The sequence below is a fragment of the Giraffa tippelskirchi genome, chromosome X (genome assembly GCF_054371585.1).
Source record: "Giraffa tippelskirchi isolate mGirTip1 chromosome X, T2T-mGirTip1v1.2.pri, whole genome shotgun sequence".
Lineage (NCBI taxonomy): Eukaryota > Metazoa > Chordata > Mammalia > Artiodactyla > Giraffidae > Giraffa > Giraffa tippelskirchi.
In genome coordinates this window covers 143,645,078-143,664,214 of record NC_137289.1, presented here as the reverse complement: position 1 = coordinate 143,664,214, position 19,137 = coordinate 143,645,078, and the positions used below count along the sequence as shown (strand labels likewise).

The window sequence follows — 19,137 nt, the reverse complement described above, 5'->3', positions numbered from 1 at the left end:
GAGGCCCAGGTCTTAACCTCTAGCTTGGAACTGGTCCTTATGCCATTTGTCAAAGCAAGTCACACAGCCACGTCCAAAGCCAAAGTGTGGGACCAGAGGCTTTGCCCGCCATGAAGCTACAGGGTGTGGGTGCAGGGAGGGGGTGCAAGGAGGGGGTGCAGGAGGCACCAGTCATTCATTCTATTATAACTAGTTGTCAAAACAAAGAACCTCTAAATACCCACGTGGATTCTCTGAGCTCATATAGCACTGGTGTTTCTCCCATGATTTCTGCACTGGTTATTATATTACAATCATTATATTACAAGATCCTCTGGCGGCCCCCACGTCAGGAAAGCTGTTGCAAATGAGCTAGAGCGATCACTTGTCAACTGAGGGGGTCGCCCAGGACCTGGTGACCTTCCAGCTCTAGCCGCCCGTGATTTGCCGTCTGGGAAGAAAACCTCGCAGAGTATGAAAGCGCAGAAAGGAAGACAGAAGTGTCTTACTGAGAGAGCGAAGGACGGCGGGTGGTGCTGGAGGCGGTTCCCAGCCACTTGTGCACGGGCCCGCCCCGCCCTCCCTCGCGCACCCGGAGAGGAGCCTAAGTGCGCCTCGCCGGGGCGCCCCTAGCCTCTCCCGGGCCGCGAGCGTCCCCGCCGCAGTTGCCCGGCGTCCCCTTCCCGCCCGCGAGGACCAAGCCCTGGGAGGAGCCGAGGCCCGGCCCGGAGCAGCCAAGGGCAGCGGAGGCGGTGGCCCCAGGGCACCCAGGGTTCCGCACCCTCCTGAGGGGGAGCAGCAGGAGGCACGGAAGAAGGAGGACCCCGCGAAGATGCTGCAGCCCCGGGCTCTGGCGCTCCCGCTTCTGCTCTGCTGGGTGGCAGGTGGAGTAGGGAAGGCAGCCAGGTGAGTGTCTGGCTGACGATTGGCCCCGAGCCATGAGCTCCCCCACCCTTGGCCCCTTTTCTTTGTCCCCCGTCCCCCTAGGCACCCGTGGGCATGTGTATCTGTGCACGTTGAGACAGAATTCAAAGAGGATGTCAGGCTGGGTGCACCTACGGACTCCTCCGCGTGCCCTTCTGGTGGGCTTCGCAGCACCTCCTTGGCAACAGCTGCGCCCCACCTGGCTGCGTCCTTAGGAGGAGGGAGACATGCGTGGACCTAGCGGTGCGTTTGGACTCGGTGGGCTGCAGACATCCACTGCTTGGCCGGCGTGCGTCTGTCTGTGGGTGGCTGTGTTCTGTGCTTGTACCGTCCTGTGTTTTGTGCTCTATTGGAAGGGGGCAAACTGATGATCAGTGGCTAATTTTGTGGGGGAAGGAAGGAGAGAGAGAACCAGAGGACGATCCATGGTGAGGGTTTACTGAGCCCACCGTGAGGGGCAGGGGCGGGGGGCCTCTACTCAATGCCTTTATGATTAAGGTTGATGAACTGGAAAGAAAGGTCGGGATTGTCAGATGAAATTGACTCTCTCTTCTTGCCCTGGCAATTCAGTCTGAAGCTGTTTCTTTACTTCTCACAAACTTTTCTAAGCCCTGAAATTTATTTTTCCAGAGATCAGCAAAGCCACCTAATAAATACACACTTACAGTGCATACTGTAGGCCTGGCACTGTCCTAAACACATGCGAGTTATGAACCCATTTAAAGCCTGTAAGTGTTCTGCCTGGAAGATACTGTTATTATAATCCTTGTGTTGTAGAAGAGAAAAACGAGGCACAGAGAGGTCCAGTAGCTTGCCCCAAGAGGCACAGTCAGTAAATGAAAACACCAACGTTGAAACCCAGGCCATCTAGTCTGGAGTCCCTGCTCTTCCCCAGTGCTGTGCTGTTGCTGTTGTTTAATCGCTCAGTTATGTCCAACTGTTTGCGACCCCATGGACTGTAGCTCCGCAGGCTCCTCTGTACATGGAATTTTCTTGGCAAGAATACCAGAGTGGGTTGCCATTTCCTTCTCCAGGGGATCTTCTTCACCCAGGAATCGAACCCACATTTCCTGCATTGGCAGGCGAGTTCTTTACCTTCTCTACCTCCTCAAAAAGGAGCCACCAGGGAAGCCCTAGGACGCCTTTTGGGAATCACTCACTGAAGAAGTGTTCCTGGTTCTCTTGCTTTCCAAGGTGTACCCTAGTTTCTTTCTCTACTGTGGCACTGTTGAGCACTATCAAGCTGGGCAGAACAATTATTTGTTCAGGGTGGTTAGAGAGCGGTCCTATGTACTGTAGGATCCTTAGCAGGATCTGTAACCTCTGCACACTAGATCAGTAGCAATTTTCCTAGATTGTGACAATCAGAACTGGGTCCAGACATTGCCTAAAGTACTGATATGGGGTTGGGGGGTTTGCACAGTTGTTTCCAGCTGAGTGAGGGCCTCTGCACTATTAGTTTTTTTAGTCAACAGTTTCTGTGGAGAGCTGGCTGAGAGCCTTGGTTTGGAATGGGCTTCTTAAAGGTGAGCCTAGCTATCTTTGACTTACAGGAAAAATCTTTCATCAGCGTCAGTCACAATATTAAGGGATTTTGAAGTTCAAATAGAATAAGCTTCAGACCCGGTTCTTAGAATGTATGATCGCAAGTTTCAATTTCCTTTTCGTGATAAAAATGTAAGGAGATGCAATTTGCTCATGATCACATTTCCTGGAGTGCTGAAGTTTCTGGCATCGCTAGAAAGCCCACTTAAGAAACATCAAGTGCTATTTGGAGATGAGATTAATAGTTGTTTTAGCAGTGGACAAACTGACCTCCAGGAGCCTCAGTTTCAGAGGGCCACCAAATTAAATCAGAAGTCGAAAAGCTCCCAAGTTAAACCTAAGAATATTACAATGGAGGCTTGACGTCAGGATTCTGCAATTTCACAGTTTTAAAGATGTGAATCGTGGTTTCTTTCTGTGGTCTCAGGTTCACGAGCTGGTATGCTCATTATCTGTGCAACATGCTTAGAAACGTCTCATGCTCAGTTTTTCAGGAACTGCCCAGGGACCAGGTGTAATCACCTCCAGCCCCCAGGTTACAGATGGCACATTAACAGGAAAGGCAAGGTGCTCGTAGCACAAGAGCGTGTCCACTGGTTATTTCCTGAGGTTTTACGACTTTTAGTAAAAAGTGACTGCTTTATAGGGATTTCTAAGATAAGCACCCATTGTTGTATTTTTTAATTGAGACACCATACCATAATTTCAGTGACCTAGAAGATTATATGCCTCTTAAATTGTGATTAGTGTATTAGTAGTCAATTAACAGTCATCAAGTGAATAAATCCTCAGCAGCATGCGTTTTTTTTATCTTCAGTGTCAGAATTTGGCGTAAACACTCTACTTTTGTCTTGTATGCTATTTCAAACTAATATTCTAAGTATCATTGACTTACAGTATTATTTTCAAGTGTACAACATAGTGATTCACTATTTTTGTAGCTGACACACCATACAGAGTTCTTATAAAATATTGGCTATTTCCCTATGTGATCCCCATGCATTTTAATGCCATTTAGGCTTTGGGACTATTTAGATGCTCTCAACCTGCTTTGTCCAATACAGTAAATACAGTAGTCACTGGCCCCATGTAGCTGTTGAGTACTTGAAACATAACCAGTCCAAGTTGCAATGTGCTGTGATTGCAAAATATACATTGGATTTGGAAGACTTTGTAATAAACAAAGAACATAAAGCATCTCACTAATCATTTTATATTGAATACATGTTGAAATGATAATGTTGTGGATATACTGCATTAGATAAAATATATTACTAAAATTAATTCCACCTGTTTCTTTTACAGTTAAAACAATATGGCTACTAGAATTATATTTCTATTGCATGGTGTTAGTCTAGAACACTTACTGATCTGAACTCCATCTCCAGCATTCCAGGTCCTGACACTGGTACCTTTCTGCCTTGGGCACATAAGATATATATGCTCTTAACTTTGCTGTTCTTGAGTTTGATGTGTGGAACAACTCCCTTCTTATATTTATGTAATATACATTTTTTTCTCTATTGAGTTCAAGTAACAATAACGTGAGAGATGAAGGAATTACCGAGTTCATGTGTTCATGGACAGAGGCCTGCTTTCTGCAAACTACACCCTGTTTGAGAATTGATTCTTCTCAGAGCCCTGCTAAGGAAGTGCCATTGTCACAATTTTCCACAAACTTGGTGGCTTAAAACAGCATAAATTTGGGATTTCCCTGGTGGTCCTTTGGTTGGGACTCCTTGCTTCTATTGCCAAGGGCACAGGGAACTGAGATCAAATCAATTCAATCCCTGGCCGGGGAACTAAGATCCCACAAGCCTTGCAGCATAGGGCAGGGGTGGGAGCAGGGATATACATTTATTTTCCTAGAGTTCTGGAGGTTGGAAGTCCAAAATTTGTCTTATGGGGCTAGAACTAAGCTGTTGGCAGGGTTTGTTCCTTCTGTAGGCTCCATGGGAGAATCCATTCCTTGTCTCTTAGACTTATAGAGGCTCCAACAGTCCTTGGCTTGTAGGCACATCACTGCATCTCTTCTTCCTTTGTCACCTTGCCTTTTCTCTGACTCTTAATCATGTTCCTCCCTCTAAAAAGAACTCTGTGATTATACCTGGCCCACCTAGAAAATACAGGGTGACCTCCCTGTCTTAAGATGCATAAGAGCACCTATGAAATTTCCCTTTTGTTCCATAAGGTAACATTTCAAGGTTCCAGGGATTATGACATGACCATCTTTTGGGGGGTCATTATTCAGCCTGCCACAGGAAGTCTGAGCTATGAGTCTGTTGTTCTTGGTTTTATGGATTGGATCTTATATTTAAACATGATTTTAATGATTTGTAGGTGGTTGGCATATCATTCCTTTCTTTATTCTTAAAACCAGGGTTTGTGGGAATATACCCAAAACTCAAGAGCTGAGTGTTTCTAAGAAATGGTGACCGTGAAATGCCCAATTACAGTATAGAAATTATTTCTGAGCAGTCTTGTTTCAATAGTTTCATTGGTTTAAAAGGTGTTAAAGTCCTATTTATATGTAATTTATGTACATAATCTAAGGTTATATAAACATTAAAATGAATAAGTGTATTATCTAGTCTTCATAAATCAGATTGGCATTCAGCTAATTTTGTTGAAACACTACTATGTGTCAACACTTTTTCAGTGTGATTTCAGTCAACTGTCTCTTCAGTCCTAAGAAATAAGTATTGGGTCTCTGACAGACAGTGGGATGGAGAAAATTGAAATTAGATGATTCCTCAAGAACTGCATTGGATTTGGTCTTCTGCCCTAACAACCGTGACATTCCAATATTTCAAATTTGTTTCTCAAGAAAAATTGAATACATAAAAGCTGATGTTCTTACAAAGTACTTTCTCACATGTTATCACCAGTGAGCCTGTTGAGCTTGATGCTTGCCCAGCACCATCAAGGGATGTGTGTAGAATATGTGGGGAGTTCCTGGTGGTCCATTCTCCCAAGCCCTTCCTCTCTAGGTTTCCATTCTCTCAGAAGCAGACTCTGAGACCAGAATTCAAGTGTGCACAGTTTATTTGGGAGGTTGTCCCCAAAAGTTCTAGTTCTAGTAGGACAAAGAAGGGAAAGACATGTTATATAAATAAGTTGCCATTGTGATTTAATTCTGCTGGGGAGTTCTAGAAGACAGTAGGGCCCAAGCCTTAGAATTACACCCCCTGAGGCACAGGCGCTGGGGTATCTGTGCTCCCAGCGTCATTGGTGGAGGGCTTCGGAGGATGCTGAGTCTACGTGTTCAGCTTGCCATGCTCACAGGCAGCGTGGGCTCTATAAGGAGCCCTGCATGTCTGGGTAAGGAACTTGAGCTTTGATCTGAGGGCAGTACAGAGCAAAGCAGGGCATCGCTGGCTGAATTCTTTAACGGTAACCCCATCATCACCAATTCATGCTCAGAATTATCACACAATTGCACAAAATAATTTTTAAGATAATGAGCAATAATTTAGTTTACCTGGCAGCATTTTTCCCCTAGTGTACATAATAATAGTCCATAGTATCTCAGATTGGATGAATACAAATTAAACATCAAAATACCAAAGCAGCAAATACCTTTATAAAGATCATCACCTTGTCCTTCAAGTCTTCCCTTTGTTCGATTTCTGGTGCCAGCATCTATTACAGTTATCTATTGCTATTCAACAAAATACTGCAAACCTTAGTGGTTTAAAACAACATTTATTCTCTCACAGTTTCTGTGAATGGGGAATTCAGGAGCAGTGTGCCTGGATGGGGCCTGGGGTTCTTCACCAGGTTACAGTCGAGTTGCTGGCCGAGGCTGCAGTCATTGAAAGGCTTGACTCCAACTGGAAGATCTTCTTTCAAGATGGCGTGCCCACACGGCCATGGGCTCCTCGCCTTGTGGACCTCTCCATAAGGCTACCTGAGTGTATTTATGAGGCGTCAGCTGACTTCCTACATATCAAGAGTTACAAAAGAGAGAGAACAAAGAGGAAATTATAATGCCCCCTATGTCCTAATCTCAGAAGTTACTCCCCATCACTCCCACCATAATCTCTTCATCAGAAACCAGTCACTAAGTACAGTCCCACATCAGTGTTAGGTCCAACTGCTCACCACTCGAAAGCCAATACTTGAGAGGCAAGATTGGTGGGAAGGAAGTTTGCTTTCTTTCATAGGACAGGGTGAACTCATGTCCAAAGGCCGACTCCTCACTGACAATCAGTAGGCAAGAGCTTTCACAGGGGAGTTTCAGGGGTGTATCGATGGAGGGAGGGGGCTACAAGTAGAAACAACATAGTCAACTCTGACAGTCCTATCTTGGAATTGATCATGTGGAGGTCTGATTAGTGTTAATCTTGATTGTTTTAAGTACAGTTAATTTTCAGCTCGGAGAAGGCAATGGCACCCCACTCCAGTACTCTTGCCTGGAAGATTCCATGGACAGAGGAGCCTGGTAGGCTGCAGTCCATGGGGTCGCTAGGAGTCGGACACGACTGAGCGACTTCAATTTCACTTTTCACTTTCATGCACTGGAGAAGGAAATGGCAACCCACTCCAGTGTTCTTGCCTGGAGAATCCCAGGGACAGGGAGCCTGGTGGGCTGCCGTCTGTGGGGTAGCACAGAGTCGGACATGACTGAAGCGACTTAGCAGCAGCAGCAGCAATCTTCAGCTCCCAAGGTTGGTTTGTTCCCATTTCTTTGAGGCCAGTTCTTAGAACTGTAGCAGCTTATGTCATGACTACAGCCTGGTCATTGTGTAGTTACATTTTTGCACATGGTGAGGGTTTTAGTATCTATGAAACAACTCAAAGGATATAGCTCAGAATATTATCTATAGCTCTTGCTGCTGCTGCTGCTGAGTCGCGTCAGTCGTGTCCGACTCTGTGCGACCCCATAGATGGCAGCCCACCAGGCTCCGCCGTCCCTGGGATTCTCGAGGCAAGAATACTGGAGTGGGTTGCCATTTCCTTCTCCAATGCATGAAAGTGAAAAGTGAAAGTTAAGTCGCTCAGTCGTGTCCGACTCTTAGCGACCCCATGGACTGCAGCCTACCAGGCTCCTCTGTCCATGGGATTTTCCAGGCAAGAGTACTGGAGTGGGGTGCCATTGCCTTCTCCCTATAGCTCTTGAGGAGGAACTAAAGGTCCTTGACATTTCTTAATGACTAAACTATTATTGTTATGGTTGGATAGCATCACCAACTCGATGGACATGAGTCTGAGCAAGCTCCAGGAGTTGGTGATGGACAGGGAAGCTTGGTGTGCTGCAGTCCATGGGGTCGCAGAGAGTTGGACATGACTGAGCAACTGAACTGAACTGAAACTATTATTATTGTGTCTCCTTTGCTTCTGCATTTTCTCACTTATCTGATTAAATTTTTCTACAGACAAAAAACAATAGGAAGACATGTTGGGGAAAGACTATAGAGTCCTGCTCTATTTCATAAGGGAAGGGGAATTGGGCTTAACTTTTTAAAGGAGGAATATCAAAGAATTGGTGGGCATATTTTAAAAACATCACAAAGCATTCTCATTTTCCCTCTCTCACACTGATTACTCCTCAGCCTCCTTTCCCAGCCTTCATTTCTACAGAGATCAGTCTCTGACCCTATTATCTTCCTTATCTAAACTATCTCCAGGGGATCTTTCCAGTCCTTTCTCTTTCACGCTGTCTGTATGTCGATGACTTAAAAATGTGAATCTTAAATCTTAGGCTCTTTCTGCTGCGTTCTCTTTTTTATTTTTTCTAATTTTTATTGGAGAATACTTGATTTACAATGCTGTTTTAGTTTCAAGTGTACAGCAAAGTAAATCAGTTACATATATACATATATCCTCTCTTTTTTAGATTCTTTTCCCATATAGGCCATTACAGAGTCTACAGTTCCCTGTGTTGTACAGTAGGTCCTTACTGGTTATCTATTTTCTATATAGTAGTTTGTATATGTCAATCCCAATCTTCTGATTTATCCCTTACCCCCTCTTTACTGGTAGCCACAAGTTTTCTTTCTACATCTCTGACTCTATTGCTATTTTGTAGATAAGTTTATTAGTACCCCCTTTTTTTAGACTCCACATGTAAGTGATGCCATATAGTGTTTGTCTTTCTCTGACTTACTTCATTCAGTATAACAATCTCTAGATCTATCCATGTTGCAGCAGATGGCATTATTTCATTCTTTTTTATAGCTGAATAATATTCCATTGTATAGATGTACCACATCTCCTTTGCCCATTCCTCTGTTGATGGACATTCAGGTTGTTTCCATGTGCTGGCTGTTGTAAACAGTGCTACAGTGAACACTAGGGTGCATATATCTTTTTGAATTATAATTTTCTCCAGATGCATGCCCAGGAGTGGGATTGCTAGGTCATATGGTAGCTCTATTTTTAGTTTTTTAAGGAACCTCCATACTGTTCTCCATAGTGGCTGTACCAGTTTATATTCCCACTGACGGTGTAGTAGGGTTCACTTTTCTCCATACCGTCTCTTATTGTTTGTAGATTTTTTGATGATGACCATTCTGACTGGTGTGAGATGATACCTCATTGTAGTTTTAATTTGCATTTCTCTCATAATTAGTGATATTGACCATCTTTTTACATGCTTTTTAGCCATCTGAGTGTCTTCTTTGAAGAAGTGTCTGCTTAGATCTTCCACCCATTTTTTGATTGGGATGTTTGTATTCTTGATATTGAGCTGCATGAGCTGTTTATATATTTTGGAGATTAATCCCTTGTCAGTTCTTGCCCTATCCATCGGGATGTCTCACTGAGCTTAGGACATCCAAAACTGAACTCTTGGTCAGCTCTCCAAAACTCATTCCCTGCTTCTCATCCATTCCCTCATTCCAGGAGTGTCCAGACTGATTAGTGTCGAAAACCTGGGCATCGTTCCTGACAATTCCCTCTTCCTCCCCATTTATACATAGTCAGGTGCCAAGTCCTACTCCAGACCATGTGTCAAGTCCATCTCCATCTCTCCCTCCTACCTGCCACCATCCAGCCTCATAACCATCCTCTCTCACTGGAACCAACCCCCCCCCCCAGCCGCCAAGAGCTTCCCCTTGCTGCTTCTTTTGTCCCCTCTAGTCTATGTCTTAGAGTTTTCTCCTTGAGAATAAATTAGGTCAGATCAGCCCTCTCCTTAAAACTTTCCAGTGACTCTCCATTGGGTTAAGAATAAGGGAGAGAAATAGAGGAAGCAGTGGAGAGTTCCAAGTTTTGTATACTCATGGCATGGGAAATTTGAAGATGCATCAATACACACTGGGATACACTTGATAGCTTGAGCATTTTGGATTGGGTTCTCAGACGCCTATACACCCAGGAAAGTGAGATGTTTTGGGAGCATCCTGAGCCTACTGGACTTGGACTCTGTATGTCAAAAATGGATGGGAGCCCAGAATTTATCTTAACTAGCTGGGTACTATGGACTTGCCATGCTGGAAGTTATGATAAAAACAGGAGAAAGCAAAAACAAATCTCTTCTGGCTGGACCTTGTTGTCCGTATTTAGAAAATTCTTCATTTCTTTCATTTGGCAATATTTAAATGTAAAAACATCAGCAAAAAAGTTTTAACTTCTCAATTTGTCTTGGAGAGTATCATAAAGTTTCCTGGAACCTGACCATAAACAAGCATACTAAGAATTCTGGCAAAGTGTATTTGTGCAGAAAATAAGGAATCCCGTGAAGAAATACTATACGACTTGCACAACCCCTGGAATATTTTAAAAATTAACTTCAGCTGTGGAGACAGCGATTTGTGATTAATCTGATCAGTGTCAACAGCAAGCTGTATAAGGCGTGAAAGGAGCTCTGGGCAATTCAGCATGTAGCTCAGAGAGCCGCAGCTCAGGGCCTCCTCCCCACAGAGACTGTTCACCTACAGTGCCACTTCCCTGCCTCAGGACTGGGTGCTCTGAGCCTTCTATATGTCCAGTGTTGTTTAGGAAGAGAGATCAGAGGCAGAGCGCACAACCACGCATCCACAAGCAGCTGTCTAGCCTGGTCAGACCTCCCAGGGTGGCAGAGAATGTTGGTGGGATACTTTCAGTCCAAGACCAAGAATTCTCTTTCTAGCTTTCTCTTTCTAGGTTCCTGAAAGGACAGGAACTCCTTTTTTATTGATCACTCCAGGTTTATCAGGTTCCATGGAGTTGGGTTAATCCAGCCAAATGCATATGAGCTCATTATACTCAGATGTCTCTTAAATTCAGGACTATGCCTTAACGATGCATTCTTGATCTCCCAGAATGCCCTGCTCCAATTATGCACATTAAAAAAAATGCTTTGCTAAATATGAAACTAAATGCAAATCATACTGATAGCTTTCTAAGTTTTTGTTTGTTGTTTCAGTGGATTCACACATGAGGAAAAGATCATGTGTACTAGACTTTAGGAAAAGAAATGGTCTTGGAATATTACTCTCTTCATCAAGGTGGGCTAACTTTATGTGTCAAACCATCCCAAAATCACAGTGGCTGAACACAGTAGAAGTTCATTTTTTTGCCTGCCTTCAAGTCCAATACACATTTGAGAGAGTCTGCTACATGCTTTCACATGGGACCAGATTCCATCCATCTTGAGGTGCCATCTTTTGCCAGGGCCACAGTGTTCTCTATATTGGGCTGATGGAAATGGAGTCGAAGATCCCACAGGAGGCTTTGTGCACAGGCTTGGAGATGGTCTACCCCCATTCTGTTGGCCAAAACCAGTCATGTGGCCCCACCTAACCAGCAGGCTGGCTGGGAAGTATAGTGTAGCTTTGTGCCCAGAAAACACAGAAATGGATTTACTGAGCACTTAGCCTTCTATTCCATGATCATTAAATTGTAATATATGATATTACAGATATTTGGACATTTTTAACTTCTAAAATCATAGTTTCATGTGGTTTCACCTAATAGTTTGTATTTCTTATTCCAGAGTACTCACAACTAGATATTAAAAGAGTGATCGAATTAGTGGTGGGAAAGTTAGTGATTGGCCCTGAAATTAGGGCAAAAGGCAGGTAGGAGATGATGCTGGGAAAGCAATCTGAATTACTTACTAACATTTACTTGCAATGTCCTTCAAGAACTACGCAGAAACAAAAAGTTAAAGCTTTTTTTTTTTTAGCAGTTTTAAAAAAGATTTTATAAGATAGTGTGTCCCACTGTTATCATCAATAGTGTGCTTGCCTGTGGTAGATTCTCTCTTCCCCTCAATAATATTGTTTCAGCTTAATCAGAAACATTTTTAATAATTAATTTTATTTTTATCCATAATTTTAAATAGCTGCCATATGTGAATTAAAAAAAAACTAGCAAGCATAGAATGCAGAACTGGATTCTTGGTGTAATAAATGAATTTCCTCCTGCATCTACAAATCAGCAAGTAATTATTAGCCATTCTATCCACTAGTGATTTACCTCTTTTAAACTGCTTTCCCACTTTCCTGACCAGATGTAGAATTTGATGATTAAACCAGTAAAATCCCATTTGTGGCTATCCCTTTGAAGCTGTCTCTCAAAACTGGGTGACTACATGGACTGCACACTCATTAATTACAAGGCACGTTGCTCATTTATGGACTCTCATGGTTCTCTGATGGCTTTTCCTACAGAGTTCTTTCAAGGTGCTTGCTCTCCTGTAGGAAATATGCACAGAACATGTTTCTGCATCCATAGAGCAGCTGGAGACCGAAGCGATGTTTTATGATTTGTGTAGTTGCCTGAACATCCAGAATCCATTGTATATTTCTCAATCATGAGTTGAGTCTTAGTTGTTCTTTCCATATTTTAAACAAGTGAGAAGAAGGCTAGATGTAATGTCGAATTTCTGGTGTCTTCCAACAGAGCTATAATACTAAAATGCATTTGTGACCAGGGAAGGAATCCCTGAGAGTGGATAAGAAATCTGACTTCATTAACAAGTTTTTCATGGCTCAAGTGTTCATCATTAACATTTTGGAGAACTTTACAAGTGATACTTTGTACAGTGTTAAAAATGATGGCTTGGAAGAAATTAATACACCTCAGATTTCTCAGTTTCACCTTTTCACCTAAAGGCAAACATGTGAAAACAATAAAACTCGAGAAAGCAGATTTCTCTGTAGAGTTCTGTTAATGTACAAACAGTATATGAATTTCACCTTCTGGTAACTTTCTTCTCTCAGTTAACCCCAGGCAGTATTCTCCACAATCAAAACTAATTGACTTTGACAAATACATATGAAATGAGTTTGACCACCTGTACAGGGAACCCTGGGCTTTTTCACCAAAGTTTCTAAGTAAGCTTTTAAAAAAAAAAAATCATATTTCAACATTTCGATTTGTTTCTTTGTAATTTCACATCTCACAGTTTCAGTAATCTTTTTTTAGGTATAATTGTCATAAAACATTATGTTCATTTCATATGTACAACACAGTGATTCGATACTTGTATACACTGCAAAATGATTACTACAATAAGTCTAGTTACCATCTCTAAACCATACATAGTTACAACATTTTTTTCCTTGTGATGGCAACTTTGAAGATTTATTATCTTAGCAACTTTAAAATATGCATTACAGTATTATTAACGATGGGGCTTCCCTGGTGGCTCAGTAGTAAAGATCTGCCTGCCACCACAGGAGACTCGAGTTCGATCCCTGGGTGGGGAAGATCTCCTAGAGGAGGGCATGGCAACCCACTCCAGTATTCTTGCCTGGGAATCCCATGGACAGAGGAGCCTGGCGGACTACAGTCCGTGGGGTCACAAAGGGTCAGACACGACTTAGCACCTGAGCATGAGCATGCACAATTAATTCTAGTGGCCATGCTGTATATTATATCCCCAAGACTCGTTTATAGTATAACTGGAAGTTTGTACCTTTTGATCCCCTTTACCTGTTTTGTGGCCCCTGCCAGCAATCACAGATCTCTTCTCTGTATCTTTGAGCTTGGGTGGTTTTTTGGTCTGTTTTTTAGATTCCACATCGAAGTATATATAAGTGAGGTCATACAGAATCTGTCTTTCATGTAGCATAATGCTCTCAAGGTCCATCCATGTTGTTGAAAATGGCAAGATTTATTTCTTTATCATGGCTGAATAATATTCCATTGTACACATATACCACTTTTTTTTTCATCCATTCACTCATTGATAGACACTTAGGTTGTTTCCATATATTGGCTGTTGTAAATAATGCTGCAGTGAACATAGGGGAGCATATAGATTTTCTTTGGATAAATACCCAGAAATGGAACTGCTAGATTGTATGGTTGTTTTGTTTTAAAATTTTTGAGGACCCTCCATGCTGTTTTCCAGAATGGCTGTACCAATATTTATTCCCAACAACAGTGTAGGATGGTTCCTTTTCTTCACATCCTCACCGACACTAGTTATTTGTTGTCTTTTGATGATAGCCATTTTGGCAGGTGTAAGGTGATGCCTCATTGTTGTTTTGATTTGCATTTTCCTGATGACTAGTTGATGTTGAGCATCTTTTCATATGTGTGTTGGCCATCTGAATGTCTTCCTTTGAAAAAATGTCTCTTCACATTTTCTACCCATTTTAAAATCAGAGTGGTTTTTTTGGAAATGCGTTGTTTGAGTTCCTTTTATATTATAAATATTTATATTATATTTTATATTTGGGCATTAGCCCCTTATCAGATACATGATTTGCAAATATTTTCTTCCATTTGGTAGGTTGCCTTTTCATTCTGTTGGTTTCCTTTGCTAGGCAGAGCTTTTTAGTTTGACGTAGTTCCTACTTGTTTGCTTTTGCTTTTCTTGCCTTTGCTTTTGGTGTAATGTTTCAATAATCTTGTTGGCGCCTGTTGAGTTCACCTCACTTCTATGGAAGCTGCTTTGTGTCTTGCAAAATCCTTGCTATTTCCAACTGCTTGAAATCTCTGTATAACTCTCTGGCGCCTTTAGGATGGGCCAAATGTTTCATGTGGACACAGGCCCTTCCTTTCTGGCCCTTGTTTATCTCCTGCTCCTTCTCCCTCCCACTGTTCTGTCTGCTTCCCTTCTCACTCCCCTGATTCACACACACACCACTTTCTCTGCTCCAACTTGCAGGCCACTGACTCCTCATGTTCTTGATGGCTCCTTTTGAGGATGAAGCTGGGTTTTTTGGCATCAGGGAATAGGTAAGGCCCTTCCTATTGGAGCTGGGGCACTTATTGCTTGCAAATCTGAGGTCAAGAAGGGGAAAAGTGGGAAAAGGGGAAAGGTAGGAGAGAGGGATAATTTAGGAGTTTGGGATTGACCTGTGCACACTGCTATATTTAAAATAGATAACAAGCAAGGACCTACTCTATAGCACAGGGAATTCTACTCAATGTTCTGTAATAACCTAAATGGGAAAAGAATTTTAAAAGAATCGATATATGTATATATATATATATATATAACTGAATCACTTTGCTGTACACCTGAAACTATACAGCATTGTAAATCAGCTACACTCCAATACAAAATAAAAATATTAAAAAAAAGAAGTTTACAGGTCAGCTCCATGATTTGTTGATAGATTCAAATCTCACTAAATGAATCACACGTTCCTTATAAAAATATGGAATTAAACTCCCAAAGGCAGAATATCCCCCTCTATAGGTTTCTTCTTTGTCATGTGTTCTTTTTAAATCCACCTGAACTGTGACATCTTCTTCTCTTCCAGGCAGAGTCGGTTTCTCCCTCCACTCTGCTCCCCAAACTCAGCTCCATGTTGTTAAAGGAAGAGAAAACAGATGTGGGCACTTTGTCAAAGTTTAGTACAAACATGGTGAAAAAACTGACTGAGGATCTAGATGGAGGATTTTTTTCTCAGGGTGAGGTAAAATTATATTACCTTATTCATCAGGGCATGGGGACAGCTGTTTTTACAAATTAGTTTTGATCTTTTTGTTTCATTCTTAAGGATATCAGGACAAATAACCCAATTGGAAAATGGGGAAAGGACATGAATAGACCTTTCTTCAAAAAAGATACACAAAGAGCCAATAAACACATAAAAAATGCTTGACATCATTAGCCATCTGGGAAATTCAAATCAAAGCACAGTACTACTTCTCAACCACTAGAATAGCTGTAATTAAAAAACTGACAATAACAAGCGCTGGTGAGAATGTGGACAAGTTGGAGTCCTCATACACCGTTGGTGGAGGTGTAAAACGATACAGCTATCTTGGAAAACAGTGTTTTGTTGTTGTTCAATCACTCAGTCGTGTCTGACTCTTTGTTACTGCATGGGCTGCAGCCAGGCTTCCATTCATTTCCTGAAATGTAAAAAGGTAAAATGATTGACTGAGGAGGACTTACAAATAGCTGAGAAAAGAAGAGAAGCAAAAGGCAAAGGAGAAAAGGAAGGAAAACAGTGTGTTAGTTCTTCAAAAAGTTAAACATAGAGTGCCTATGATCCAGCAATTTCACTCCTAGGTATATACCCAAGAAAAACGAAAACATATGTTCATACAAAAGCTAATACACAGTGTTCATAGCAGCATTATTCTTAATAGCCAAAGAGTAGAGACATCCCAAATGTCCATCAACTGACAAACAGATAAATGTGGTCTATTCATACAATAGAATATTATTCATCAGTAAAAAAAAGAACAAAGTACTCTTGTGTGCCACAAGATGAGTGAACCTTAAAAATATGCTAAATGAAAAAAGTCAGACACAAAAAGACCATATAGGCAAATCTAGAGACAGAATGTAAATTTGTGGTTGCCAGGGGATGGAGGGAGGGGAGAATTGGGACTAAATGCTGGAATTAGGTGTGCCCTGGAATTGGATGGTGGTTACAGTTGCAGCAGAAAGCACATGGTCAAATGTACATTCCTTGTCTGTTAAAGTGCCCGGGTGTTTAATATGCATGCATTTTATTGTGTATTTAATATGCAAGAGGAAATAACCCCAGCCATCCACCAAATATACAACTGAAGTCTTTTCTCCCAGAATCTGGTGGTAACCCTGTCCAGTCGTTGAGTGCGCAGCAAGCTACCACCTTGGCGCTTGGGGTCGGGGCCCGCTCTTTCCAGCCTCTAGGTCAAGGGCAGCAAACTGCAGCCCTCAGGCCAAGGCTAGGTGGCCCTCTGTTTCTATGTGGCTCTTGAGCTAAGAATGGTTTTTACTTTATAAACGGTTAAAACTAAACCAAAAAAGGATATTATTGCATGACATGTGGAAAGCTTATGAAATTCAAATGTTTCAGTGTCCATAAATACTTACTGAATACGGCCATGCCCATCTATCTACTGTTGCTTGCAGCTGCTTTTGCACTTGGACAAAGACCCCGTGGCTCACAGAGGCTAAACTGTTTACCATCTGCCCCTTTATGGAAAACATCTGCCAACCTCTGCTTTACAGATGAAGAGTTGAGTGAATTGTGTTTCCAGGAGTGAGGAGGGCACCCTGGGCTGGAACCGCTGACAGGGATCTGCTGGTGTTGTGACTGCTCCTTTGGGCTGGAGTTGCCTCATCTGTAACAGGAGATGGCTTGCATGAAGGCTCTCTATAGCGTCTTTCCAGCTTTAACTGTCTCTAGTGTATCAAGATTCCAGTTTGTTCAGTGGCCCCCAGGTAGCCAGTGGGGCAGAGGGGTAGCACTCTTGTCTGGGACAAAGCCATGGGGGCCAGGGAGTCACGTGAGCACACAGGGCATGGAGCTGGACACAGACCTGGGGAGCCAGTGTGTCTGCACAGAGCGAATCTGAAAACTGGCCCTCTCCAGGGTTCAGAAGCAGACGATCTGGGCCACTTTTATGTGGCCTAGTTTCATAGATTATATGTAACTCCTTCTGTTTATTTATTTATTTAATGGTTGCACTGGGTCTTCGTTGCTGCGCGGGCTTTTCTCTAGTTGCAGAGAGTGGGGGCTACTCTCCAGTGGCAGTGCACGGGCTTCTCATTGTGCTGGCTTCTCTTGTTGCAGAGCACAGGCTCACTAGCTATGGCGCGTGGGCTTAATTGCCCCACGGCGTATAGAACCCTCTCAGACCAGGGATTGAACCTGTGTTACCTGCACTGGCAGGTGGACCAGTGCAGCTGGAACCTTATCCACTGGACCACCAGGGAAGTCCCATGTAATCCAATTCTTTTAGCCCTGAGCAAGAAGGAAATGGCTGATGCTAAATATTGGGGACCTGGAGAAGGACATGGCAACCCACTCCAGTATTCTTGCCTGGAGAATCCCAGGGACAGAGGAGCCTGGTGGGCTACAGTCCATGGAGTTGCAAAGATTTGGGCACGACTGAAGTGACTTAGCACGATTATTGGTGAAGGCTGGTAAAGGATGATAGTAGAGGCTGGCAATCTGAAATTCAGGTTTTCAAAATCTGATCTAGCACTTCCAGCAGGTTTGTGGAAATTGACCAGGTAACTGTCATGTCTCCTGTCCATAGAGTAGCAGGGCAGAGTCTCTATGGTGCTTCCTGTTTTCTCAGTACTAACATGTGGCTCTTTATCCACAGTCCAAGGGATCACGAGTTGTCAGCATCGTCGCTCCAGCCTGGTGTCTGTCGCTATGGAACCATATTGGCCTGCTGCTATGGCTGGAGAAGGAGCAGCAAGGGAGTCTGTGAAGGTACTTTTGTAAAAACTCAGACCACCCGGTGCTCAGGTAGTTGACCTGGGTCCTGCATTTTTTCTCTGTGACACCATAAGCTGTCACCAGGTTGCCAGTGGCTTTTCCAGAGCAAGGACACAGTCCTAACTGACACCCAAGGTCTAGGCTCTTGTGAGATCTCTTCCCATTCAAAATATGGCTGACACCATCACCCTTGATATGATGTGTTTGTTTTAGGAGCCCTGTTTCATCGATTATTTCTGCTGTTCTCTTAGTATGGCTGTTTTTGTTTTAATCTAGAAAAACTGAGTTAGGCAAAAACAGGTCAAGAAATACCTCATTCTAATTATAATTTTTCCAACTGATTTCTAATGAATTCCACTTTCTAATTATGAATCACTCAACCAGTAGGCTTTGGTCACAAACAAGAAGGTTAGCCATTTACTTTGTAGTTTGGTTACTCACGTTTTTCAAGTCCATTGCGCCAATTTCTAGATGGTTCCAAGGGATGCGTGCATATATATGCAAGATATGCATGGTTCTATTGTGTACATTTCAAACTAAGTTTCCATAATTTGCTTTTGACATCGTTTCTCAGACCAGTGTTAGGAACTCCAAGAGAGGCCTCTGACAATTTCAAAAGAGTTGGGGAGGCTAAGGATGAGCACAGAGTTTTGTGTTGCATTGTTTTTCATGTAAATTTCTATAATAATCAACACTCACAGTGTAAAAGAATCAAATCTGTATTCTTCGTAGCTGACTAACCAGGGGTACATTCATTCAGGGCAGGAATCTGGTCTCAGGGCCTTGTGTACCTAGTAGGTGGCATAGAACCTGAATCCTTAATCTGTTAGGTGGGATGAACAGACATTTGCACGTCCCATATACTTTAGGCACTGATGTGGATCATATTGGATTATAAACTATAAAGCCCAAAAGTGTTAGTGATTTTTAAGAATAATAATTCTACCTTCTTTTTCTGCTCTTTCTCTGCCCCAGCCTCCTCATCTTTGATTTAGCTGGTTCAAAAATAATCTGGGTAGACTGTAGCTGCGGGCAGAACTTGATCATGTCCGAAATCCACGAAACATTGGAGGACATTGATCTCACTCCCACATGTTTGATATTATGTAAAACCCTGCACTGTCAC

General features: G+C 42.7%; 1 protein-coding gene across 2 annotated transcripts in view; it reads left to right on the top strand.

Annotated features, from left to right (window-relative positions):
* The first annotated feature begins 568 nt into the window (after positions 1 to 568).
* The window catches only part of EGFL6 (EGF like domain multiple 6), a 53,243-nt gene continuing 34,674 nt past the window's right edge, over positions 569 to 19,137 (top strand). Inside the window, exons 1-2 of one of the 2 annotated variants that reach the window (XM_081566446.1) lie at positions 569 to 885; positions 17,893 to 18,005. In XM_081566446.1, coding sequence (XP_081422572.1) covers positions 812 to 885; positions 17,893 to 18,005 — 187 coding nt within the window. In that variant the 5' untranslated portion in view covers positions 569 to 811. The remainder of the gene's footprint in view (positions 886 to 17,892; positions 18,006 to 19,137) is intronic. The other variant, XM_081566445.1, reaches the window with a different exon arrangement.